General features: G+C 45.2%; 2 protein-coding genes across 4 annotated transcripts in view; both read right to left on the reverse strand.

Annotated features, from left to right (window-relative positions):
• The window catches only part of MCOLN2 (mucolipin TRP cation channel 2), a 35,377-nt gene extending 27,597 nt beyond the window's left edge, over positions 1-7,780 (reverse strand). The window contains exons 1-2 of one of the 3 annotated variants that reach the window (XM_006277510.4): positions 7,679-7,780; positions 3,595-3,754 (exon numbers count right to left, since the gene is read on the reverse strand). In XM_006277510.4, coding sequence (XP_006277572.2) covers positions 3,595-3,750 — 156 coding nt within the window. In that variant the 5' untranslated portion in view covers positions 3,751-3,754; positions 7,679-7,780. Of the gene's footprint in view, positions 1-3,594; positions 3,755-6,969; positions 7,056-7,239; positions 7,402-7,678 lie in introns of those variants that run through there. The other 2 variants (XM_059728010.1, XM_014594590.3) reach the window with 2 other exon arrangements.
• A 10,311-nt stretch (positions 7,781-18,091) lies between these two features.
• MCOLN3 (mucolipin TRP cation channel 3) overlaps positions 18,092-22,458 on the reverse strand; it is a 40,914-nt gene continuing 36,547 nt past the window's right edge. Inside the window, exons 13-14 of the mRNA XM_059728014.1 lie at positions 21,974-22,104; positions 18,092-18,178 (exon numbers count right to left, since the gene is read on the reverse strand). Of these exons, the coding sequence (XP_059583997.1) occupies positions 18,172-18,178; positions 21,974-22,104 (138 nt within the window). The 3' untranslated portion in view covers positions 18,092-18,171. The remainder of the gene's footprint in view (positions 18,179-21,973; positions 22,105-22,458) is intronic.

Consider the following 22,458-nt stretch of genomic DNA (forward strand, 5'->3'; position numbering starts at 1 on the left):
AAAATCCATTTTTCTCCCTCCAGTGAGTACATCCTTGTCTCTCCTGGAGAGTAACTAGTTACTTCTGAGCTAAATGAGTATACAGGCACACACTGTTAGCAGCAAGGCATGTTTGTGGCAGGTTTGCAACCAGAAAAAGGGGATTCCAGGTCATCCATGCACAGTTATATCCATGCAGCCTTTAGAACCAGCCCTGAATTCTCACCACAATGTCTCCAGGATTCTTCAGGGGATTGAGCAGGGTTTGGGAATAGCTAGTTAGATGCTCTATGAATTGCAAAGCTGTTAAAGCAGTGTTAATGAATAAAGTCATGACACTTGCACCTTAATAGCTGTATGTTAGAGATCTTCTGAACTGTGAAGAGAAGTGCAGTAGGTTGGTGATGATTTCGGGAAATGTGGAATCTAAAGTACCTTAGTACAATATTGTATACAACCTACTCATATTTGAAAACCTCTTCTGCATTCCAGAAAATAAGACACAAATAGCCTTTACCTTACTGTAGGGTACCCAGCCTCAGTCCAGAATTTGAGGATCATCATTAGGACCTGCCCATGTGCCCATTAATAATCCTCTTCATCAGCAGTTGCATGAGGACTGGAATGAGAGTCATTCCATTCTGAAAGGTGCTAAAAAGGCTAATAGGCAGACAAGGTTCTTTGGGTGAATCGGATATCTTTTATTAGACCAACTTAAATTTAAGTTGGTCTAATAAAAGATATCCGATTCACCCAAAGAACCTTATCTGCCTATGTCCTTAGACCAGCACGGCTACAACCTACACCCCTAAAAAGGTTAAGGCACCTGAACTGGCTAGAAGCCTTAGAAAGCAGAACAGTGCACCATCTCTTACAATGAATGACAGACAATCCCAACATAGGAGGCAGGCAGGACACAGACTGGAACAGCAAGCAGAGGATCAAGGAATCCTCCTGTCACTTCAAAACTAAGGGCTGGTGGGTTAGGATGAACTAAGTAGCAGTGAAGGTTACAAAGCCTCCCTGTGAGTATAGGTATTGCCTCATTCCACAGAACTGCAAGTCTGCATGCAACAACTTGTGGGAAGTATAACAATCTACTAAGCAATGTATAAAAAGCTACACCAGCAGCTGGTAGGCAATTCTGGAAACAGGATACTATTGCCCATTAGCTTGTGATAATACCTTGCAGGAAATTTTGATGGAAGCTGTAAACTGCTTTTTGTGGCCAGATCAGGTGAAAATTGTCTGTCTCCACCCGATATTACCAGGTTGTGTCTGTGCTAACCTTCCCCACCACAATCCTGAAAGAGAATCTCATCACTGTTCTTAGCAAATTCACAGCCAGTAGCAACTGTGCCAGAACTAGCACAAGCCTGGATAAGACTTGCATGGTTTGCATTAGGCAACCCAGTTATTAGAACACCAGCAGCCATCGTCTAGAACTCTGTATAGGTAACACACTGTTAACATGGAGGGAAGAGGGCAATCTCACTTGCCTATGTGGCTAGAAGGGGGTCAGAAAGCAAAGGAGGCTTTATTTAAAAGCATGGGGTAAATAAGAGAGAGTATCAAGCACTGATACCAAGTTCTAGCAACTGAGCTTATATTTGGGAATTGTATGTACCTGTTTAATGGATACTATTCTAGAACGGATACTATTCTATTCTGTCCTGACTGCTTGTCTTAAACCAGTGCATTGGGTGTAATCAGGTGACACATAGACATTGTAACCCATTCCCAGTTCAGTCATCACCCTGATTTTGCCATAGAGCTATTCACAGATCTAGATTGAATGTTCAGAGTTGTTGGCTACATTAATAGCACAGTATCTGCACTTGTTGGATTGGATGTCTGCCAACAATATCAAGACCAAGATCAAGTCTATCAGGGTTGTGTGCAATGGGAAGCATGGTGTATATAGTGGGGCAGCAGCAATGAAGCCAAACATTTCAGAACCATGCCATGACATTAGTGCTTAGCTTGCCCTAAAACAGGTAGCCAACCTGCAGTACACATGCCGCCAAATGGCACAGGCAGCCTGTGGCACGTGGCACAGAGGGCAGGGAGCAGAAGGCAGAGCAGCATATTGGTCAAGGAGCAGAAAGACTGGCAGAAAGTGTAGGCAATTAGTCAGGGAAAGGAACTGGAGTGGCAACTGGGGAGGGTACAGCACTAATTTGTGGCATGCCTGCCAAAAAGGTTGCCTCCACTGATTTTGAACAACTCACCCTTCCCCTCAAAACACATGCACACTTTGGCTAAGTATAGACATACAAAAGCCCGAGTCTGAATCAATTCAATCTTTACAGGTTACTCTAAACTGCATAGGTTGAACTGAGAAGCAAGTGAATAGACATTCACTTTTGATTCTGGAAATGCAGCCACATGACTGCAGTGGCTGAGACTAGAAGCTGGGGGGAGGGGGTTCTCAGGCAAGCCCTCCCTTTCCTTCAGCAGTGGCAGGAAGGCTGGAGGGAAGCTGGGAGCAAAGTCCTCCAGGCTTTTCCTCCTTCCCTTTTGAACTGGGCTCTGACAGGACTGACGAGTATGATTGGGCGCAGGGGGTAAGCCCCCACCCTGGCCTGTATGGTCCCCAACCAGGGTAGGCCTCAAGGCGGGGCAGGAGAGAGGGAAAGCAGCCTCTGCCAGGCTTTTCCCCACTTGAGTGACGGCATGGCCAGACACCTGCCCTGGGCCAGCACGCTGAAGTAGAGCAGGGGAGGGTCCCCCCGCCCCCTTCCACCTCAGTGTGCCAGGCCAGGGCCCGCATCTGGCCATGCCCTCACCTCCACCGTTCATGCCATTGGGAGAGGGGTTTAAACCCTCCTCCCTCCCCTTTGCCTCAGTGTGCCAGCCTGGGACTAGTGTCTAGCCACACCCCCGCCTCGTCTGCTGGAGGGGTGAGTAGGGGAAAAACCTATGAGCGGCTGCTCTGCCCCCACCAAACAAATCCAGCTGCAGTCCCAAGAAGGGTTTCCCACCCCCTTCTCAGCCAGCCAGAACAGTGACAGTGCTCCAGCTAGGAAGCAGAGGGACAGAGCCAACCCTGCTCCACTGGAGCAGACAGCACAGCCCAGGGCTGCAAAGCATCCTGGGATGCTGGGGGACTTTGAACCAGGAAGATGTCTGGGATAGAAGTTCCATAAATCGGTTTGACCTAAACCAGTTAAGTCTGATACTACATTCAACCAGGTTTATCTTAAACCAGTTTCAGCCATTTTGAAAGTGGTTTATGTGCGCCGAACTTTTAAGTTTAAACCAGTTTCTGATCACTTAAACCGGCTTGTGTGTAACTTCTGTACCTAGCCTTTTAAACAAGCAAACAGTAAAACGGTCACTGCCAGTCTCTCACTGTACTTGTTCTAGTTTTCCTCTATTGCTATTTAGAAGGCTTATGGTTTAGTTTACATTGTTGATTCCTTCCACAGTGCCCACCTAACCCTTCTTCTTGGGAGTTTCCATTCCTTTCTTCTAACAGGAGATTTTTCAGAAAGAAAACATATATTACTAAAGACTGACCAAGGAGTGTAATACTTCAGGACCATTGATTTGTTGCTCTTCCTGCATCTTTTAGATTTTGTAACAGTGTATTTAAGAAAGAAAAAATATTACCTGTGTAGTAACCATAACTATCTTCAGAATCTGCAAACCCAGTTTCCACGGTATTTGGCGTCTGGCTCTGTATTTTTCACATGGATTCATAAAATAAAACTTTAAATCCTCCTTTAGAGCCTCCTCTCTGAAATCTGAATCTGGTCGAGCCATCATATTTCTGCCATAAAAAAGAAGTTAATTAGAACACCATAGAAGGTCTGGGCAAGAGCTTTCCACACATTACAGATTAATCTCACAGATTTTTGTTTGGCTTGCAAATCTGTACAAACAGAAATGAAGTTTCTACAGTGAAGTGGAACAAAAATTCTATTAGCACCATGCACCTTACAATAACCATTCCCCTTCCACCCCACCCCCCCCACTTTCTTACCCCAGCATATCCTTTAAAGGTCAATTCCCTAAAATACCTCCAAGAAATAACAGGAGTTTGCATCTACTATGAAGACTGGTACATTTTCAAAAGGTAATGGTTATAATGCACATATGATTTTTAAAGCATTTAGCTTAAATAAACCTCACCCTGCAGAAAATTACCTTTAAAGGCAGAAACACTTAGAACAGGCTTTGAAGAACCTTAGCAAAGCAGCATGGAGAGAGTTGCATTTTCATTGCTCATGATGAAAAAGAATATTTTTAGTTTCCAGGCCTGTCAAGGCATGGAATTTCCCCTTCCTCAAACATTAAATTTAGTGTAGCACAACCACCACCAACCCACTCATGTTCTAAGCATGTAAAAAGGGGTCATGACGCTTATCAGATTTCGGTAGCATGGCAAGTTCACACTTAGAACTTTATATAAAACAAAGGTTCCTTCTCTTAATTCCCTACTTCCTGGTCTAGGTTTCAAGTACAGGAAAGTGCTTTCCTGATTCAAAGTCTTAAAAATATAGACTGAATGTGTTAGTTTCTCTCTAGTTCAAGACCATTTCATTTGAAAGTGGCTACAAAATATGATTATTCAGTTTGGTCCTATCAGACTTTCATAAACAATTCATTATCTAGAATTTCATTCAGATGGCAGCTTCCCTAGTTTGACTGAACGTTTAAAAAGCAGATACAGTTTGCAAAACACACATCAATATCTAATTAATGTTTGTTCCTGTCTACCTGAAATTTATATTTATCTAAGGTTCTGCACTCTATGATCATACAGATGTTTACATGAAGTAACCAAGAGCTCACATAATTCACAGAACAAGCTCTTTCCTCAGAGAAATAAAATTTAAAAAAGACAAGAGCAGTACAGTACTAGCCCCTATTAAGCAACTGAAAACATTTTTAACCTGTGCGCTTCTAGGTTATCTTTATTACATAGCAATTGCTTTTACAATTCAGTTAAAATTAGCTTTAAATCAACAGAATTACAAAAAAGTAAACAAACAAAACAACAACTTGGAGGAAATCATAGCTAATTTTAACATTTCCCTAAATTTGATCAGAAAACAAGGCAAAATAGGCAAGTTTTAGCCATGTCCAGAAATATTTTAAGAAATATCAACTTGGGGAAAAAATTGAAAACATTTATGCATCAAAAATATACCTTTTAGAGTTACAAGCAACAGGGAAGGATCCAAAAAGAAATTAGCAAAAAATGTTTTATGGTAGAGTAAACAATGATCGGAACAGGTCAGCTAGACTGGCATGATTTGGTAGGTTCACTTAAATATGCAGATGTAAATATACAGCCTTGCAAGTGACTGTATTAATACAGTAATTAATACAGTAATGCTGTAAGGATGCAATGTCTGCAGTTACAACAGCCCATCAAAGGCTAATCCAAACATTCTGCATAGCTCTAGTGTTGTTTCACAGTCACCATCATTCTCACTCAAATTAGGCCAGTTTGAGCATACCATCTGAAACAAAACGTGGCAGTCCAGATAAGCCCTGAAAAGGACTTGGTAACAGTAGATAACCAACTGAACATGAGCTCCTACTGCAGTGCTATTGCTATGCATGGCAAACATGATCGTTGACCGTACAAGCAACAGAATATCAAAGAGCACCAGGAAGAGGTGTAGCATTAGCAAGACCTGGAAATCAAACAACAGAACATGACATAAGAAGGATGTTGGTAAACTCGTAAGGAGACAGAACAGAACTGAAGTCTGGAAAATATGTCTTATAGCAAGGTGTTTAGAGAGAAGTTGAGAGAAAACAATCAGTGTACAAATATCTACTTGAGGGAAAGATTTCTATTCGACATCTCTGAACTAGCAAGAAAAAATACATTACAAGATTCTGCAGCTCAAAACCAAAGCCAGTAAATTGGATGGGAAGCAGCAACATATTTTTAGAATAAACAGGATGTGGCTTTTACTGGCAAGATTCTTTAAGGTCACGTTCTGCTGGTCAAAGATCAGGGTGCAGCATGGGTGCCACAAATGGGATGGGCAGCTGCTGTGTGGGGTATGCAGCAGATCAGGGAGGTGACAGGCAGCAGTGGCAGAGGGAACAGAGAGCAGATTGGCAGGGAACAGTGGCCAGGGAGCAGGAAACAGAGCAGCAAACCAGGGAGGTGAAGTGCATCGGAGTGGCACCTGGGGAGGGTTTGGAGCTAATTCGTGACACACTTACAAAAAAGGATGGCCCCCGTTCCACTATATATAATCACAGCGGTCCCTTTTGGCTTAAAAATAACTTGACTTCAGAAGAAGTAACTCCCTAACAGCGGAGAACAGAGCCTAGCACCACCCCTGTATGTTTTATATACAGGATGGACTTAAGAACCAGGACAAAGAAAACTTGCCCAATCACAAAGGTGTGAAAAATAAGATGCAAGCCTCCCATTTTCTAGTGCTGGGCCTCAGCCTGACAGTTCTGGGATCAAGCAATTCCATCTTAAAAAGACCTGAACTTGAAGACTCGCACATCCACTGAACGCTCGTCTAGCAACATGGGTTTGTTCACATTGCAAAACGTAGGGCGTGCAGATACAAGCGCAAAGAATGGAATCGCACCGCTGCAGCACTCGGCATCCAGACGCCTAGTCCTTCTGGGGAACTTCTCATCATTAGTTCTCAGAGCACTTGCCAAATGAGACAAGTGCAGCTACTCTTGTCTTCCAGGGAGGGAAACTGAGGCACAGAGCAGAGACATGACCGTGACTGGCTTGGTTAATGTAGACCAGCCCGCGTAAAACCAGCTGTGATTGAATGCTGTGTCAACTCAACCAGTGTTCCCAGATTCGCTCTTACGGCTGGCTGTAGGAGAGAAGTTAGCAGAGCTGTTACAAGCAGCCCTGAGCTCGCCCGGGGCCGCTGCGCGCAGCCCCGCGGAGGATGCGGCGGGGCCGGCAGGGTTGCGCTGGCAGCTCGGCGCGCCACAGCCCTCCTGGCCGCGCCGCGAGTGGGCGGGGAAGTGTCTACACACCGTCACTCGTGAGCTGCCCGTCACGTCGCCCTCTCGCAAGCGCGCACCGACCTGCGTCCCAGAACAGGCCGAGCGGCTGCCGCCGGCCCGGGACGCGGGGCAGGGGCTCGGGGCGGCGGCGGCTGCAGGACTGAGACCGCGTGGAGCCGCAGAGTCTGAAGGAGCCCGCGCTGCCGGGCCGGCGGCAGCCTCCCCCGAGCACACCGAGGGGGCGACCGCCCCTTCCCCGGGAGAAGCCCCCTGCCCTGCCCTGCCCTGCCCTGCCCTCACCCGGGCCGCACGGGGCCGCCGCCGCCGCCGCCGCCGGGCAGGGTGCGGAGCGCCAGCTCCATGGGGCGGCCGGGCCGGGGCAGCCGCCGGGCGCGCTGGCAGCAGGGCGCGGGACTCATGCGGGCTGGGGCAGTGCGGGCGGGTCACGTGCGGCGGCCGCGGATCTCGACCTCCCGGCCCGGGCCCGCCTACAGCCGGCCGCGGCACCCCGCGCGGGCTATAAAGCGGCCGCCCGCGCCCACGTGCCGCCTCGGTCCCGGCCCCGCGCTCGCCCCTCGCCGGCGCCGGCCGCGTTGCGGGGGAGGGGGCGCGACGGCCCGCCTGGCCGGGGGGCTCTTGCAGGACCAGCCCGGGCGCTGTCAAGGAACACGGCACGGGCTAAACCTCGTGGTCCGCCGAGGCAGGGACCTGCTGCGGCCAGCGCCGTGTCGGCTCCTACCCGGGGCGCGCTGAGAAGACGGCGGAGGCTCCGCGCCGGCACTGTCTCCGCTGAAGCGCCGGGCAGAGCCCGCTCCCCCACGGGCCGCTGCGGGGACCGGCGCGTTTGCAGCCGAGCGCAGCTCCCGGCAGCCAACAAGGCATAAGTCAATACGGATTGCACAAACTTTGTTGAGGGAGAGAGCAGGAAACCGCCTTTCTGAAGTGGCTCTAGGTGCACGTCCACACTTCTCAACCTTCTCAAGTCCAAGGTTTAAGTGCTAATTTCAAAGGACCCCATTTCTCACCTTTCCTACAAAATGTTGCTTCACATTTTTTCACTGTGAAATACATTTTGCAATGGACCCCTGTGAAGTATGTAGGTAGCCCTGTCTGAAAGTATTTTCAGCCTTGGATTCTAGGGAATGGCACTAATCCATTGGCCCCTTCATGGCTGAAGCCTTGTGGAGAGGATTTGGGGTGCATGAAATGGGAGGGTGAAAAGCTTCTGAGTTCGCATTTTTTAAAAATGTGGAGGGTCAAACTTGCTTCTGCAGTTCAGGGAATACTTTAGGGTAAACATTAATAAACAGAACAATCCTATCTCTTTTCAGAGTAGCTCTTCCTAAGCAGGACATTTTCTGATTGATTCTGAAGAACGGGCTATTCAGAGGAATTGCTAACTGTCACAGAAGAGACCCGGGTCCAGCAGCTGCTACACAATTCGGAGGGTTGCAGCACCTTGCTGGCAGAGAACTAGTGTTAATCCAGCTCGCATCTGCTCCCAATTTTCATTTTGGAACTGGAGGATCCAAGAAGGTAGCTGGTTACTGCAACAAGCTGGGATGAGAAGCAGTCTCTTAACTAGGATATTCTGAATAGTTTAACATAGGGCAGGAATTGCATCATGTAATTTCGTTTTTTCTTGCAGAGCATGTGGCAGGATAATGGGGGAAGTTTCTTTTTACTTTTAAGAGGTAGAGGGAGACAAAATGTTAGTACATAAAGAGAACAGGATAAAAATGCTTAAATTTATATTGCTACATATCACAAAAGGTGTCCTCTTGATGCTGCACTCAAGTTTCAGTCATTATCTCAGGAGTGAGAAGTTACACTCCAGATTAGCATACACAGTGACAGCAGAGAGGGATTTCTATGTGAAAGAGGAAAAAAAAGGGCTCTTGAGGAAGGAAATGATAAAAAAGTAAAAGTGAATAATATGGGGTATTACAATAGAGGCAACAAGCTCATCAAAGAAAATATTGCCTCCAGTGATGATTTAACCCATTTACAAGTAATTTGTTACCTCTGAACAGCATGGGGACCTGTCTCCTAGTGAGCCTTTGGAATAGGAACTGATTTTTTTTTTTCAATATGGACATCAGTTTTGCTAGGAAAAAAGTGATTAAAGGCAAAAAGTCATGAGAAAATAATAGGTATTAGGAAGACTGTTTCGGTGAGCTACGCCAACTGCTGTTTTCTGAGGCTTCCTCTGAAGCATCTGGTATTGACTACTGCCTTAGTCAAAGAAATTGCAATAGATGGATTGTAGGTTTGATGCCACACAGCCAGAGGGAACAGTGAAGATATTTTGTATAATACTCAGCTTTGTATAGAGCAACTGTTCCCAAACCCTGACAGATTGCACACCAATTTAAAATGATACAACCTTGGGTACCACCAGCAAATTTTTGTCATATAAAGTAATTATAATAAATCTGTTAACGCGTACCACTGATGGGTTGTCTGCCTACCACTACTGGTACCCATACCACAGATTGGGGACCACTGGTATAGAGCATAGAAAAAATGTACACACTGTCTCTGGACTTCTTTTCATCTCTTTAGTATGTACCTCATTCATCTATTCAGTCGTGTATTGCTTACACTTAACTTGTAGGTTTGCTACTCCAATCAAATCCTTCACTTCAGCTTGTGACTGCATTCTATTACTGTATGAAGATTTGTTGAAACAAAACTTCTCAGCACTAGATGGGACAATAGCACAACTAGTAGTATTGAAATAAGCTTCCGGATTGTTACTCCTTTTTGACCGAAGTAGTTCACCAAAGTCTGGGGTCCTACAGATCACTTGCATTAGGAGAAATTGGTAGAGTAGGACATTTTTAGTCCCATTTTCATTAACAAGGGAGAAATCAAACATGGGAGAAACATCTTTGCTTATAGATTTAAGCTCTTTGCAGCCCAAGAGGCTCAATTTTACTCAGAATCATGTTTCCAGCTCTCATTTAGGCTGCATCTGGTACTTCCTTGACTCAGCTTCTTTGCTCTTTAACCCAGGTGGTTTATGCTGGGTTAAACCTAATTGTATCAAATGTGCAAAGAGCAGCATCCACATGATATGACCCCTTGCATCAATGTAAATGCTCCATAGATTTCACTCTTGTTAAGATGAGGTATAATTTTACAGAGAAAGTTCTTTAATGGTAATTCATAGATTGTAGAGTCGGAAGGGACCACAATGGATCATCGTGTCCGACCCCCTGCCCCTGGCAGGAAAGAGGACCGAGGTCAGATGACCCCAGCCAGGTGACTATCTAGCCTCCTCTTGAAGACCTCCAAGCTAGGTGATAGCACCACCTCTCTTGGAAGCCCATTCCAGATCCTGGCCACCCTTACTGTGAAAAATTTCTTCCTAATATCTAACCTAAATCCACTCTCAACTAGTTTACACCCGTTATTCCTAGTCACTCCCTGGGATGCCTTAGTAAACAGCGCTTCCCCTATTCCCCATTGACCTCCCCTAATAAATCTATAGGCGGCCACAAGATCTCCCCTCAGCCATCTCTTGTGAAGGCTGAAGAGATTCAGCTCTCTCAACCTCCCCCTATAGGGTCTATCACGAAGGCCACTAATCATGCGAGTGGCCCTCCTCTGGACCCTCTCGAGATTCCCTGCGTCCCTCTTGAATTGCGGTGCCCAAAACTGGACACAGTACTCCAGCTGTGGCCTGACCAGTGCCACACAGAGGGGGAACATCACTTCATCTATTCGTCATGCACCTGCTAATGCACAAGGTGCAATTGGCCTTGTTGATGGCCTCGTTACACTGCCGGCTCATGTTCATCTTGGAGTCAGTTATGACTCCAAGATCCCTCTCTGCTTCCGAGCTGCTGAGAAGGACACTTCCCAACCTATAGGTGTGCTGGGGATTCCTCCTTGCCAGGTGGAGTACCTTACATTTATCTTTATTAAGATAAGTGTGGTAATGTCCACACTGACGTACTTGTGACCTGAACTAAGATGGCAGTCCCCCAGTCACATTAATGCTGCACTTTGAGCTTTGCACACTGTCTGTACCAGCTGCTCCAGGGTCATGGTAACCAGCTGTCACTTTCCTGTTTGTGTGCTGGCATACTGCCTTGATCAGCTCTTTGTGCTTCCGTAATTTAGAAGTCAGCCTGCCTAACAGGCACACCAAACTTATTTTTCCAGCTTCTGCTAAGTCATGTCTGGACATAACACTCCATTGCAGCATAAATCCAAACCCTGGATCCTTCTCATCCACTGAAAAGTGAAGCTGTAGGAAGTCCCAGTGACTGACCAGAAAGTCCTAGTGATTGACCAGTCCCAGTGACTGACAGCTGCAGAAAGATCAAGCATTTGAGAATATCTGAGAGATGAGGAGAGAAAAAAACTTAACACTTCCAGCAGCAGTCAAGCATTCTGTGCTACAAAGAGAAAGATCTGGTTTTGCCTTTGTATATCAGCATAGATCCATCGTGGATCATCCATGCTTTTTTCTTTAGACATGGCTGACAAACCAGAGAATGTGGAGAACAGGACTTGTGACTCCTTCCAAGAGAGTGTGCCAGACAGCAAAGAGCTCTTCACTTCTCAGAAAGCCAGAGACCCCACAGAACACTGTCCCCATTGCCAGCCAGCTTTTTGCTCCTGAGAAATAAGCATCAGAGCTGAGGAGAGCAGCAAACATCATTATACCTTCCTTTATTGCAGGTCATGCATGTAGCACACCAGCTGACATGTATTATTCTCAGTGCTGTACACCACTGTCTTGGGCAGACGTGAGCTAGCCTTCTTTCAAAGTTTTGATCTCTCCCCGCAAGTTACAGCCTCCCTCCACCCTTGATAAGGATGCTGTACGTAGCTTGCCAACTCCGCTTCTTCCAGTCTTTCCCTTCATTCCATCCCTTCCTGATACCTTCTCTATTGAGACAAACTGTTCCCATTACTACACACTCCGTACTACATCCCTATTGCCATCAGCCTCCTAGCCAGCTGTTTCTCCTGTCCAGACACTAGGCCGTTATTCCTTCACCTGCTAAAGTACTTGCTCAGCTCCCCAATACCTTTCCACTGAAATGTGTTTTTTGAGAACAAAGCTCTGCCTATTTCTATTACAAAGTACATGTTGTGCTTTGAGCACACAAGGGATTGATTCAGAAAAATCAGTTCAAGTTTGTTATCAGTACAAATCTTAGCAAAGTGTTTTTCTATTCTGTACAAATCTCAAGGCATTTTTTAGTAATGTCTTAGCAAGGCTTTTTCATATCAATACTCAATCTTGAGCTTTATTTTAGTAAGTTAAACTTCTATCAACGTGGATTTTGGCAGGTTGAAAATCCATATTGTGGCAATATACAAACCACAAGTAGGCAACATCTTACCCAGTGCAATTTACAAGGTACAAACATTTATCTCCCCCTTCAAATAAAACCCATTGTAAAACTCTATTAATGGGACTGAAAACTTTGACTATGTCTGCAGGGAATCTGAAATGAAATTTTAGATAGAATTTACTGGGGTATTTTTTTGTATTATAAAGCTGCTTTTTCCTTAGTTCCCAAATATGTGGTTATGCCTTTCCAGCCATACAGAGTATGAGGAAGTACCTTCATAGAATCATAGAAAATTAGGGTTGGAAGGGACCTCAGGAGGTCTAGTCCAAACCCCTGCTCAAAGCATGACCATCCCCAAGTATATTATCCCAGCCAAGGCTTTGTCTGCCTGGGTCTTAAAAACCTCTAAGGATGGAAGTGAATTTTTCTAGACCTTTGTGTGTGTCATTTTCTTGCTCTTTCACCACAGGACTAAAGAACACATCTTCCAACTTCAGGATTTCCTGAAGAAGAGGGAAAGCAATCACTAGCTTGACATTGGAACTCTGTCCCTGACTTCTACACCCCAACAATTCATAATGTTCTGCGTACATATTAAGTAGACACCTGGCTCTCAACCCTCTGGCCAGCAGTCCCAGGCAGCCTCTCTAATCTTAAAATAAAACTATAGCACCACAACTGTCCAATATGCAACTTACTAGTAACAGTCTCTGCAAGCTGGGGTGGTGATGCCTGGAACATGGGAGAACACACTGAAAAGGACTCTTTTCCAGAAGTTCTCAAGGCTGATGAGATGCTCTGGAAATGGTGGCAGAAAATCATGCGGTGAAAAAAAAAAATTACTACTGCAGAAACTGAATAATGAACACTATAAGAAAAGTAACAGGCAGTTAGAGTCAGCATTTGACAACCAGACTCTGGAAGACATTAGGCAGTATGTACATAAGAATCAAAGGGACAATTAGGGAAGTTATGAAGACCTTTGCAAAGCATGGGAGGGTGGCTCAGGAACAAAGGACTCTTGAAAAGGGATACAGGGAAGTGAGGCAGCATTACACTAGCTGACAGAAGCTGACAAAAGAAGGGCTCATGAAGTAGAGTCTGGCTGTGACCAAGCAGACCATACAAATAGACATGGACAATTCAGTAACAGTTTATGGAGACAGTGAGCAGACAAAATGATGTTGGAGAGCATGTCCATACAGCTGCAGACCTACCTATGATCATCCTTCAGCAGGCACACCAGCCACAGGATTAACCAGCCTTAGTTCTACATAACACTACAGAACTTGCCATACTGGGAGTTTGCATTTGCTAGTAAGACCCCCTTGTCCCAGCTTCTTCTAGCCTGGTGAGGAAAAACCATCTCCCTGGCTCCACTAGTGTTAAAGTTGTACTGCTGCTATGCCACTTCAGTCCCCAGATGGAAAGGATGCTCACTGAAGTTTAAAGCTTTTCTGCTCCAAGTTAAATATCCCTTAATTTAAACCTCTCCCTGTTGCATAGTTCTCCATGTTCTAAACATTTACAGTGTTTGCATGTTAGATACTACTGCTCGCACTTTAAGGACAATGAGAAAGTCATTGTTTTGTTAAACAATAAGGATATTTTATTTTCACTCATCAGCCTAAGTAGAGCTGTATGTAAAATTCATGGTCTTCAGGAAAGACCCACAGGTGTGCACAAACTGCATAGGAAGTATACTGTGCTTAGAATCACCTTGCGATTAACGTGTTCAGCTGGTTCCTTCAGGAGAGCAGACTATGGAACACATGCCATTACTGACTTCAGTATAGCTTGTAAACCCCTTTCTCTGGAAGTCAGCTGGCATTTCAGGCACAGGTAAACAACTTTCAACATGGCACTGCAAATTGGCTAACCAACTGGGGACAAGACGTGCAGCAGTCTTTTTCAAGATAATGATGGCAACTTACTTTCAAAACAGGGCCCTTCAATACCACGCTTTAGTGTAGGGGCGGGCAATAATTTTGGGCAGAGGGCCGCTTACTAAGTTTTGGCAAGCCATCAAGGGCCGCACGATAGGCAGCCAGGGGCAGATAAATATTAATTTTCTAAATTTTTTAGGGGCCCCACAGGCCGCATTTTGCCCACCCCTGCTTTAGTGCCAAATGTATGGAGCAAGTTCCTTACAGGTCCACGAAGATCCACTTCCTCATTTCAAAGCCCCTGCTATACTTATAAATCTGAGCAGTATGGTGGGTGACTGGACTGACTTCTGCCCAACAAGAGACTTAAAATGGCTAAGGGTAATGACTTCCACATTTAGGACCGCTGGGAAAAAGAAACAGCCTACAGAAATTCCTAGAAGAGTGCAGCTCTATATGACACGGAAACTTGGGGTACATCTTACAGCTATACATAAGTTCCCAGCAGTACCCAGTGTGAACAGGGCACAGGCAGACTATATGACTCAGTCTCTTAAGACATACCAGAGCACATGGATACCTGACGTAAACCACAAAACTATACTGAGGGAAGGCTACAACCTTCTGTTTCAAAGAATCTTGACCCAGTTTGTAACACAAGACAACATCAAGTCAGAGTCAATTATTTTTAGCTGCAGGTCAAATCAGAATCACTGGCCCTGGAGACTATGAAGGACCTGGATCCAGTAATGAGTCTAAGGTGGAACAATATCTTGCCAATTCCTGCTGCCAAGTTAAGGTATTAGAAATGGGAGATAAGCAGCAATATTGAGGGAAAAGATGCCCAGAGGATAATGCATTCCCATTAATTTAGGAGATGCATCATTTAATCAAGGCAGTAAGTTTTTACTTTGCATTGCAATAAGTTGGGGGTTTTTTTGCTAAAATACATAAGTGGTAACAGACTGGTTTCATATCAGGATAGGGTTGTAAATCTACATGCATCTTTGAATAATTAGCAAAAAAAACTTGAGAACCTAATGTCTTTTAAAAATTATTTATAAAGATGATGCTCTTCTTATCAGATCATCTTATAGTGTTATAGTACTTGTTAGTAAGGGATACAGTATGTTGTGTGACTGCCTGTCAAATAGACTAAGATAGCATGGTAATGAAACATTTATGGTAAACAAGCTACTGGAGAAACAAACCTTATTAAAACGGACATTAGTCTGTCAATATTGACAAAGCCACCACCAATTTAAAAAGACAGAATGGGATCTCCATCCAATAGGCAGGATTGCAAGAAGTATTGATTTTAACAAGAATTTCTGCTGTGCCTTGCATTTCATTTTCCTCTGCTGTACTACAGCCTGCGATAGGCTGGGAATAATATAAGGGTATAAGAATTAGGCTGATGAACAGGGATCCGTGTTTTCCATTTCCCACAGAAAAATGAAGTAAACCATGGATATTATCTTCTACTGGAGGCAAATGCAGATTTCTCATTTTACCCGAGAAACCAGCAGATTTTGCAGGCTGCAGAGTTCCAGCCTGCAGGGGGCTGGGAGGGAGCAGGAGGAGAGCTGTCAGGCAGGGTGCACCATGTGCATGTGCATGCACATGGCCCCAGGCAGCCTGGAGAGCAGCTCCCACAAGTAAGTCTGGGAGGAGGGCAGGGATAGTGACCCCCATAGGGAAGGAGGGAGGGAATTGAGCAGGGCTGGGGCCAGCTCCCCACTGCTGCGCATACTCCCAAGGAGGTGGGGGGGACCCACACCCTCAGATCTGTGTGTAGGGTGGGGGCCGGGCAGGCTGCTCGCTGCAGGCTGGAGGGGGGCTTCTCCCCACCACTGCACGCACTCCCAGGGGGCAGAGGGGATCTGCACCCCCCAGATCTGCATGCGGGGCACAGGTTGCACGCTGCCCACTTCAGGCTCGTGCTTTCCACCCTGCTGCCTTTCCCTGGGGCCTCCGCAGCCCAGCATGTGTGACCCAGCACTGCAAAGAACAGCAGGCTTGCGCAGGAAGCTGCCTGGTGCTGTGAGCTCCATGCTGCCCTGGCCCCTGTGGACAGCCCCACGCTGCCACCCCCATTGCAGTCACAAGTAGGGGTTGCCTTGGCAGAGCAGCACAGAACTTGCAGCAGCAGGCAGCATCCTGCATGGGCCTGCTGTTCTTTGCAGCGCCAGGTTGCACACACTGGGCTGAGGAGGCCCTGCTGGAGAGCAGCAGGGTGGGAGCCCTCAGTGGGCAGCGCACAGCCCCCACCCCGCACACAGATCTGGGGGACACATGTTCCTCTGCTCCCCAGGAGTCCATGCCGCAGTAGGGATCACCCCAACCCTGCCCAAGCCTGCAGCAGGCAGCAGGAGTGGGGAGTCAGGCTCCGCTCAGTTGCAGCAGCTGCCGCCTCCTGCCAGGGGCAGCGGGTTGCAGACCTGGGTCCCTGACCCCATAGCCCTGGCAGCTGGGAGCCCCATCCGGCAGGGCTGGGGGAGCTGGACCTGTGGGTGGGGGTGAGGGGTACCAGCAGGGACAGAGGGGACTGTGGGAGGGCCTTTCATTTTAATCAAGGATTTGGGGGGTTTTATCAGAGAATCTGCAATTTTTTACTAGGGAAAACCAGGATCCCTGCTGATGAAGAAAGCTATCACCTACAAAACGTTATGCCTTTCTGAATGAGCTAGTCTCTAAGGTGCCACTCTGCCCTGACTTCCACCCAACACTAGAAAAACCAAACCAAACCAAACCAAACCAAACCAAACCAAAGCTATCTAATAAGACTAGCTCTATTTCATGCACCTCTAATCTCGTACAAGCATGGAGCTAGCTCCAAGCAAACGTTTGAGTATTTATGAGACTGAAGTCTTCATTCTTTATAGTCCAATATTTAATCCTTGCCCAATTATGAAAATATAGCCATGAAAAAGCTACTGTATTAAGAACTGGCAACATCCTTAGTTTTAAAATGAATATCAACTCACTCAAGATTTATTGCAATGGCAAATGTTTACTGTAGCACATTCCTACAAAATGTAAACATTCAGACAGAATGCATTTAGTGTCTTCCAAGTCTGTACATAGTATATAAAACATTTTATTGTACAATTTCACACCAGTTGAACTATTGCTTACATACACATTTTTTTCTAAAATATGCTTCTTCCATTTTTCTATTCTGCTTTCAAAGCAATTTCATTGTAGAAAAGACCACACACACACACACACACACACACATACACACAGAAAGTACTTTATTATTTTTAGTGTGCATTCTCTCTTACCTCACTTTCTTCATTTAAAAAACCTTAGGTCAGCATAGTACTAAAAGGCCACGTGCTTAATTTCAGCATGCGGTTTCTCTACTCAGCTCTGTGAACAGACTTCAGCCCTGACCTGCCATTTCCCTGACTGTATACTCTGGCCTTTCTGAGAAAAGACTGCTGGTTGTGTAATGCAATATAATTTGTTTGTACAAGTGGCTGCTCATCTATGCCCTGGGCCAGATTTAAAAGGCTTATGCATTACACAGTCTTCAGATGCAGCTTACCTATTAAGTTACACTGAAAACCACTAAATTTGTGTAGATCTTTTTACTATCTGTGTAGGTAAGTAGAAAATGTGAAGCACCAACAGGTTTTGCTGTCACTCATTCAATGGATGGTCATTCATAGTGAGATAATGCCTGCACTGGTGAAGGTCCGGTTGTTAGAAGCTGTCACTGTCCAACATTTCTACAACATTGTCTAAGAGATAATCTAGCTAGATCACTGAATGCAGCTAATTTCATAATGCCCCTAGCATTCTGCTGTTTGTTAGGAGACTATTAGAACAAGCAGCTTAGAGAAAAATAAAACCCCAAACCTGACACAGATTCCCTAAACTTCTGCAACAAGCTTACACTATTTTTAAAAGCAAGTTTAGGTACAGGAATTTTCCAGTCATTTTGCCTATCCAGTTCTTGCTGTTAGTGTGCTGTTTTAAATTCTTCAGAATATAGTCCCATGTTCTTGGAAACATCTTCATTACAACCTTCAAGAAAGAGAAACTGGTTATTAGATCATAGATCAAAGTAATCATTAACTTGATGCAACTAAAATGTGACATACGGGGACATTTTCTAATGTTCATTTTGGAATGTACTAGTAGGAATGCAAATACCATGTGGATATAAAGTTCATTTAGTAAAATGCTTCAGGGGATCTCTCCTTTCGAAGTCAGGCAACCCCTATTACTTGAACTGAAGGACTGAGTCTGTTGCTTAGAGCTAGTAGCTGACTCAAGAGACTATGGGCTAATGATTTTCAACAAGGGTGCCATGGCACCCTGAGGTGCTTTGAGATCCTTTCAGGAGTGCTGCAGGGTGCCACAATATCAGCATTGTTAGTTGTGCAAACATGATTCACTAGATAAACTTCAACTTCTCATAGGTATTCACAATATTAAAAACATTTTTGACTTGTTGTGGTTTTTCTGAGATCTTTGCAATGAAAGAATTGCTCTATTATATTTTTTGGAGTAAAAATGAGTGAAAACTAACAGCTAGCATTTTTAAGGGTACCTTGAATCTAAAAAGGTTGAGAATCACTGGTCTAGCCATTAGAGAAAGACTGAGGACATAGATAATTGGTTTTAAAAATCACACACAAGAGCTACAAACTACAAAGCTATATGAATTAACTTGTGCATGGATAAAACCATTAGCAGAAACAAGAAACCATTAGCAGATATGAGACCACCATTTGAAACAGAGAATCTGGAGTTTGTTTCCTAGGGAAGTTGATTTCAAAAGTGCTCAGAAGCCCCTTCTGGACTTTGAAGTACCCTCTTACATTATGAGCAGCTACATATCCCATGAAGTAAGAGGGAGCTGTCTAACTGGCAGCCTGTGGGCCACATGTGGCCTGGGAGGGATTAACATGTGGTTCTCATTCAGCTGCTGCTGTCCCTATGGCTTCAGCTATAACAGCAGCTGGGGGCTTGGCACTTCCCTTCCTCCCTGAGCTTCTGCTGCCTGACTCAGCCCCAACCCAACTTGGCACAACCTGGCAGCCAGGACCTTTTGTGCAACATGGCATCAAGGAGGAGCCCGCAGCTGCAGGCAAGACAGGGTGCCACACTACATGGGAACAAGAACACCTGCCTGCTCATATGCAGTACAATTGGGTGGAGGAGCACCCATTCATATGCACAGGGTGCAGCCTGGGGTGGGACAGCATGGCCCCTGCTAGTATAACTCCCATGGTATACAGACCCCATGGGTGCAGCCTGTGGCTCATGCAGACCCCAGCCGTTTACAAACTGAACAGCTCTGAAGCAGGATATCCTGACTAGTGAAATCCATAGAAAAAGGCTTTCACTCCAAGTCTTAAGAACATGAGGAATACCATTTACTGCATTGGACCATAGGTCCACCTAGCCCAGTATGTTATTTCATACAATAGCACCGTATGAATTCTGCGTGGGAAGTTGAGCAGGGCATGTTAGGAAGCCCTTTGTGTGAGCATCAAGGTTACTGGCATTTAAAAAGGGTCCCTTGATGCAACCTTAACTAGCTGGGACACAACAAGCTCTATACAGAATCTTCCACCCCTGTTCCTTTCCCCATTACATCTTCCAGCAATCAGATTGAAGAAGTTCTAATTCAAGGCTGCACCCTTATCTATAACAGGCAATAGCTACTGATAAACCTTTACTTCAAGAATGTGTCTAATCCCCTTTTGAACTGGGTTAAGCTACCACAGCCTCAACGTTATTCTGTGGCAAGGAATTACCCGAGTTAATTACACACTGTGAGAAACTATTTCTTTTTAGTTTTAAAGCTGCTAGTTTAGATTTTCATTTTATGTCCCCTAGTTCTTATCTTTTGAGAGATCAGAAATAATAAATCCCTACTTACTTTCTGTGCACCATTTAATTTTTGTTTTGAGTTTAAAGCTGCTTGATTGCATGGCCCACTCTAAGGTAGCACCCTGCCATCCCTTCTATCCTACTTTCTTTGGCTTGCTTTGAGTAAGTTGTTTCATTAACACTTCATTCATTAGTCCAACTCCCAGCCCCAAAAGTCATCTACCCAATTCCCATCTCAGCATGACAACCAACATAATTCCTCTCCAAACTCAGTCTTTCAGTGAATCACTGATGATTGTCTTGATGCTGAGAGACATGGCATCCTCATTTCTATCCCTCCTTGGGTTTCTCTGGTGCAGGGGTTCTCAAACTCTTTAGGGTCTTTAATCCTTGATGTGGTCTTAACAAGCTGGGGCACAAATGTGTGTTTTATAGTAATCCTGATGTTCTTAAAATCTTGAACAACTGAAATAGTCAACTTTCACCAAGTGAAGCTAGTTAATGATGGTAAATGTTGCAACAGCATTGTGAATTATATACCATTGGAAAGCTACTCTTTTCTTAAATGTTGGCCATGGTCATTTAGGGCATTTATACATATACTCTTCTGTCCTGCAACACAGGTGCGGCAGATGAACTCGGAGACAGGTGGAGTGGGTGGCATAGGCGGAGGGAGAAAAAAAAATGGGGGGGTAGGGAAGGCTGAATGTGCACGCACATGCATGCATGCACCACCCCCTCCAGGAAAGTCTGCAGGGATAGGGGGAGGGGGAGGGGCAGGAAATGGGGCTGGGACCAGGCAGGGATGGGAGGAGAGCCAGGCCCAGGATCGAGGCTGGGGCCCACTGCGCCTGTCCCTTCCCCCATGCCCAGAGTTGTTGTTCAGTGCCAGCGGCCCCTGTAAATTCATTGCCCCTGGCCCGCACTGCCTTAGTTGCACCTCCAGGCTGGAGAAGATGGAGCTGGCAGGATCCCTGTGTCCATCCCGCATCGTCCCTGGGAAGAGCCCGGAGGCTTCTCCAGGGGCGCAGCACTGGGCAGCCAAGGGGGACCCATGGCCCCCAAATCTTTGAATGGGGCACAGGCAGGCTACAGCTACAAGATGAACTCTGCCTTCTCCATGCCTCACTGCTGTCTTTCAAAGCGGTACAGCACAGTGAACTAAAGCACCTCTGATGTGTTTTAGTTCATAAGTGTGCTGCCACCATTTTCTCGGTGCTGACATGCATTTTGCCACTTATACAACTACAAGCATCACAGTACCGGCCACTTTTCAAAGCACCTGGCACTATGGCGCTTGCATGTGTAAAAAAGTCCTTACAGTGCCTACACGTGTGCTTGGGGGTGGGGAGGGGCTGTTTTAATTAGAGCAGTTCTCCAACAATCTCTCTAATTAAAATGTCTCACTGTCATACGTATTAAGTCCCCTCATGTTTTAAAATGGCCGTGGGGGCACTTTAATTAAAGTTCATTCAATGAGCTTTAGTTAAAAAGCCTGTGCGGTCATTTAAAAATGTTGGGGGGCTTAATACATGTGACAGTGAGGCGATGCTGGAGCATTCTAATTAGAATGTGAACCAGCATGTCTATAGGCAGCCTTAGGGTAGTATAGCTTACTGAAAAAGGCTGTTTCCTAAATAAGCCTGTTGAATAGGACAACACATTATAACAATGTGGCAATGAAGATTTTACTTAAACCATTCAGAGAAAATGGATATTTTTGTTGATCTTTTAGGAAACAAAGGCACAGGTTAAGTTTGCATGTGTCAAGATATCTTGCAATAAGAAGTTAGAGTAATTCTAAGCTCATTTTCTCTCCTTGGAAAGAGATTATTCAAAATAAAGTACCACATTTAAGTATCAAGCACAAATGTTTCGTTTCTTAAAGCAAGAATTTCTGGTATTCAGCATTCCAGTAAGATTGCTATATTGCTACATATTTATTGGAAGTGCCTGCAGACCATGCCAGATACCTACCGTTTACAACAACAGAAGATAGACATGGGGTTCTCCTCTTCTAACCTGTACCTGCCAGAGTTTGGTAGATCTTTACACTGCGACATAAATGTGTGAAGTTCTGTCTCTGGAAAGCCATCTTGCTGGTAATGCTATAGAGATTCAGTCAGTTTTTTCTTAATTGCACTAACAGACAACAAATCAACTTTGTGGTTTATTTACTTTTACTTAAGTCAAAGACTTTGACTCAAAGTCTATCCCCACCCAAATTTGGAGCACAATTCTTTCAGGGAAGTGGTGGGACATTCTAAAACACAGTAGCCACTGTAGAGTAGCGCAAGTTAAATGTAGAATCTGGGACATGAAAATAGATTGGGAGTTTATGGTCTAGATTACAATACAGGCAACTCCCGCTTAACGCTCTTTCACTTAGTACTATTTCACTATACCACTCATTCTAAATTGGTGCCTGATTTCACTTAGCACTCACCGAGTTTCATTACAAT

Source organism: Alligator mississippiensis, chromosome 5 (genome assembly GCF_030867095.1).
Source record: "Alligator mississippiensis isolate rAllMis1 chromosome 5, rAllMis1, whole genome shotgun sequence".
NCBI lineage: Eukaryota > Metazoa > Chordata > Crocodylia > Alligatoridae > Alligator > Alligator mississippiensis.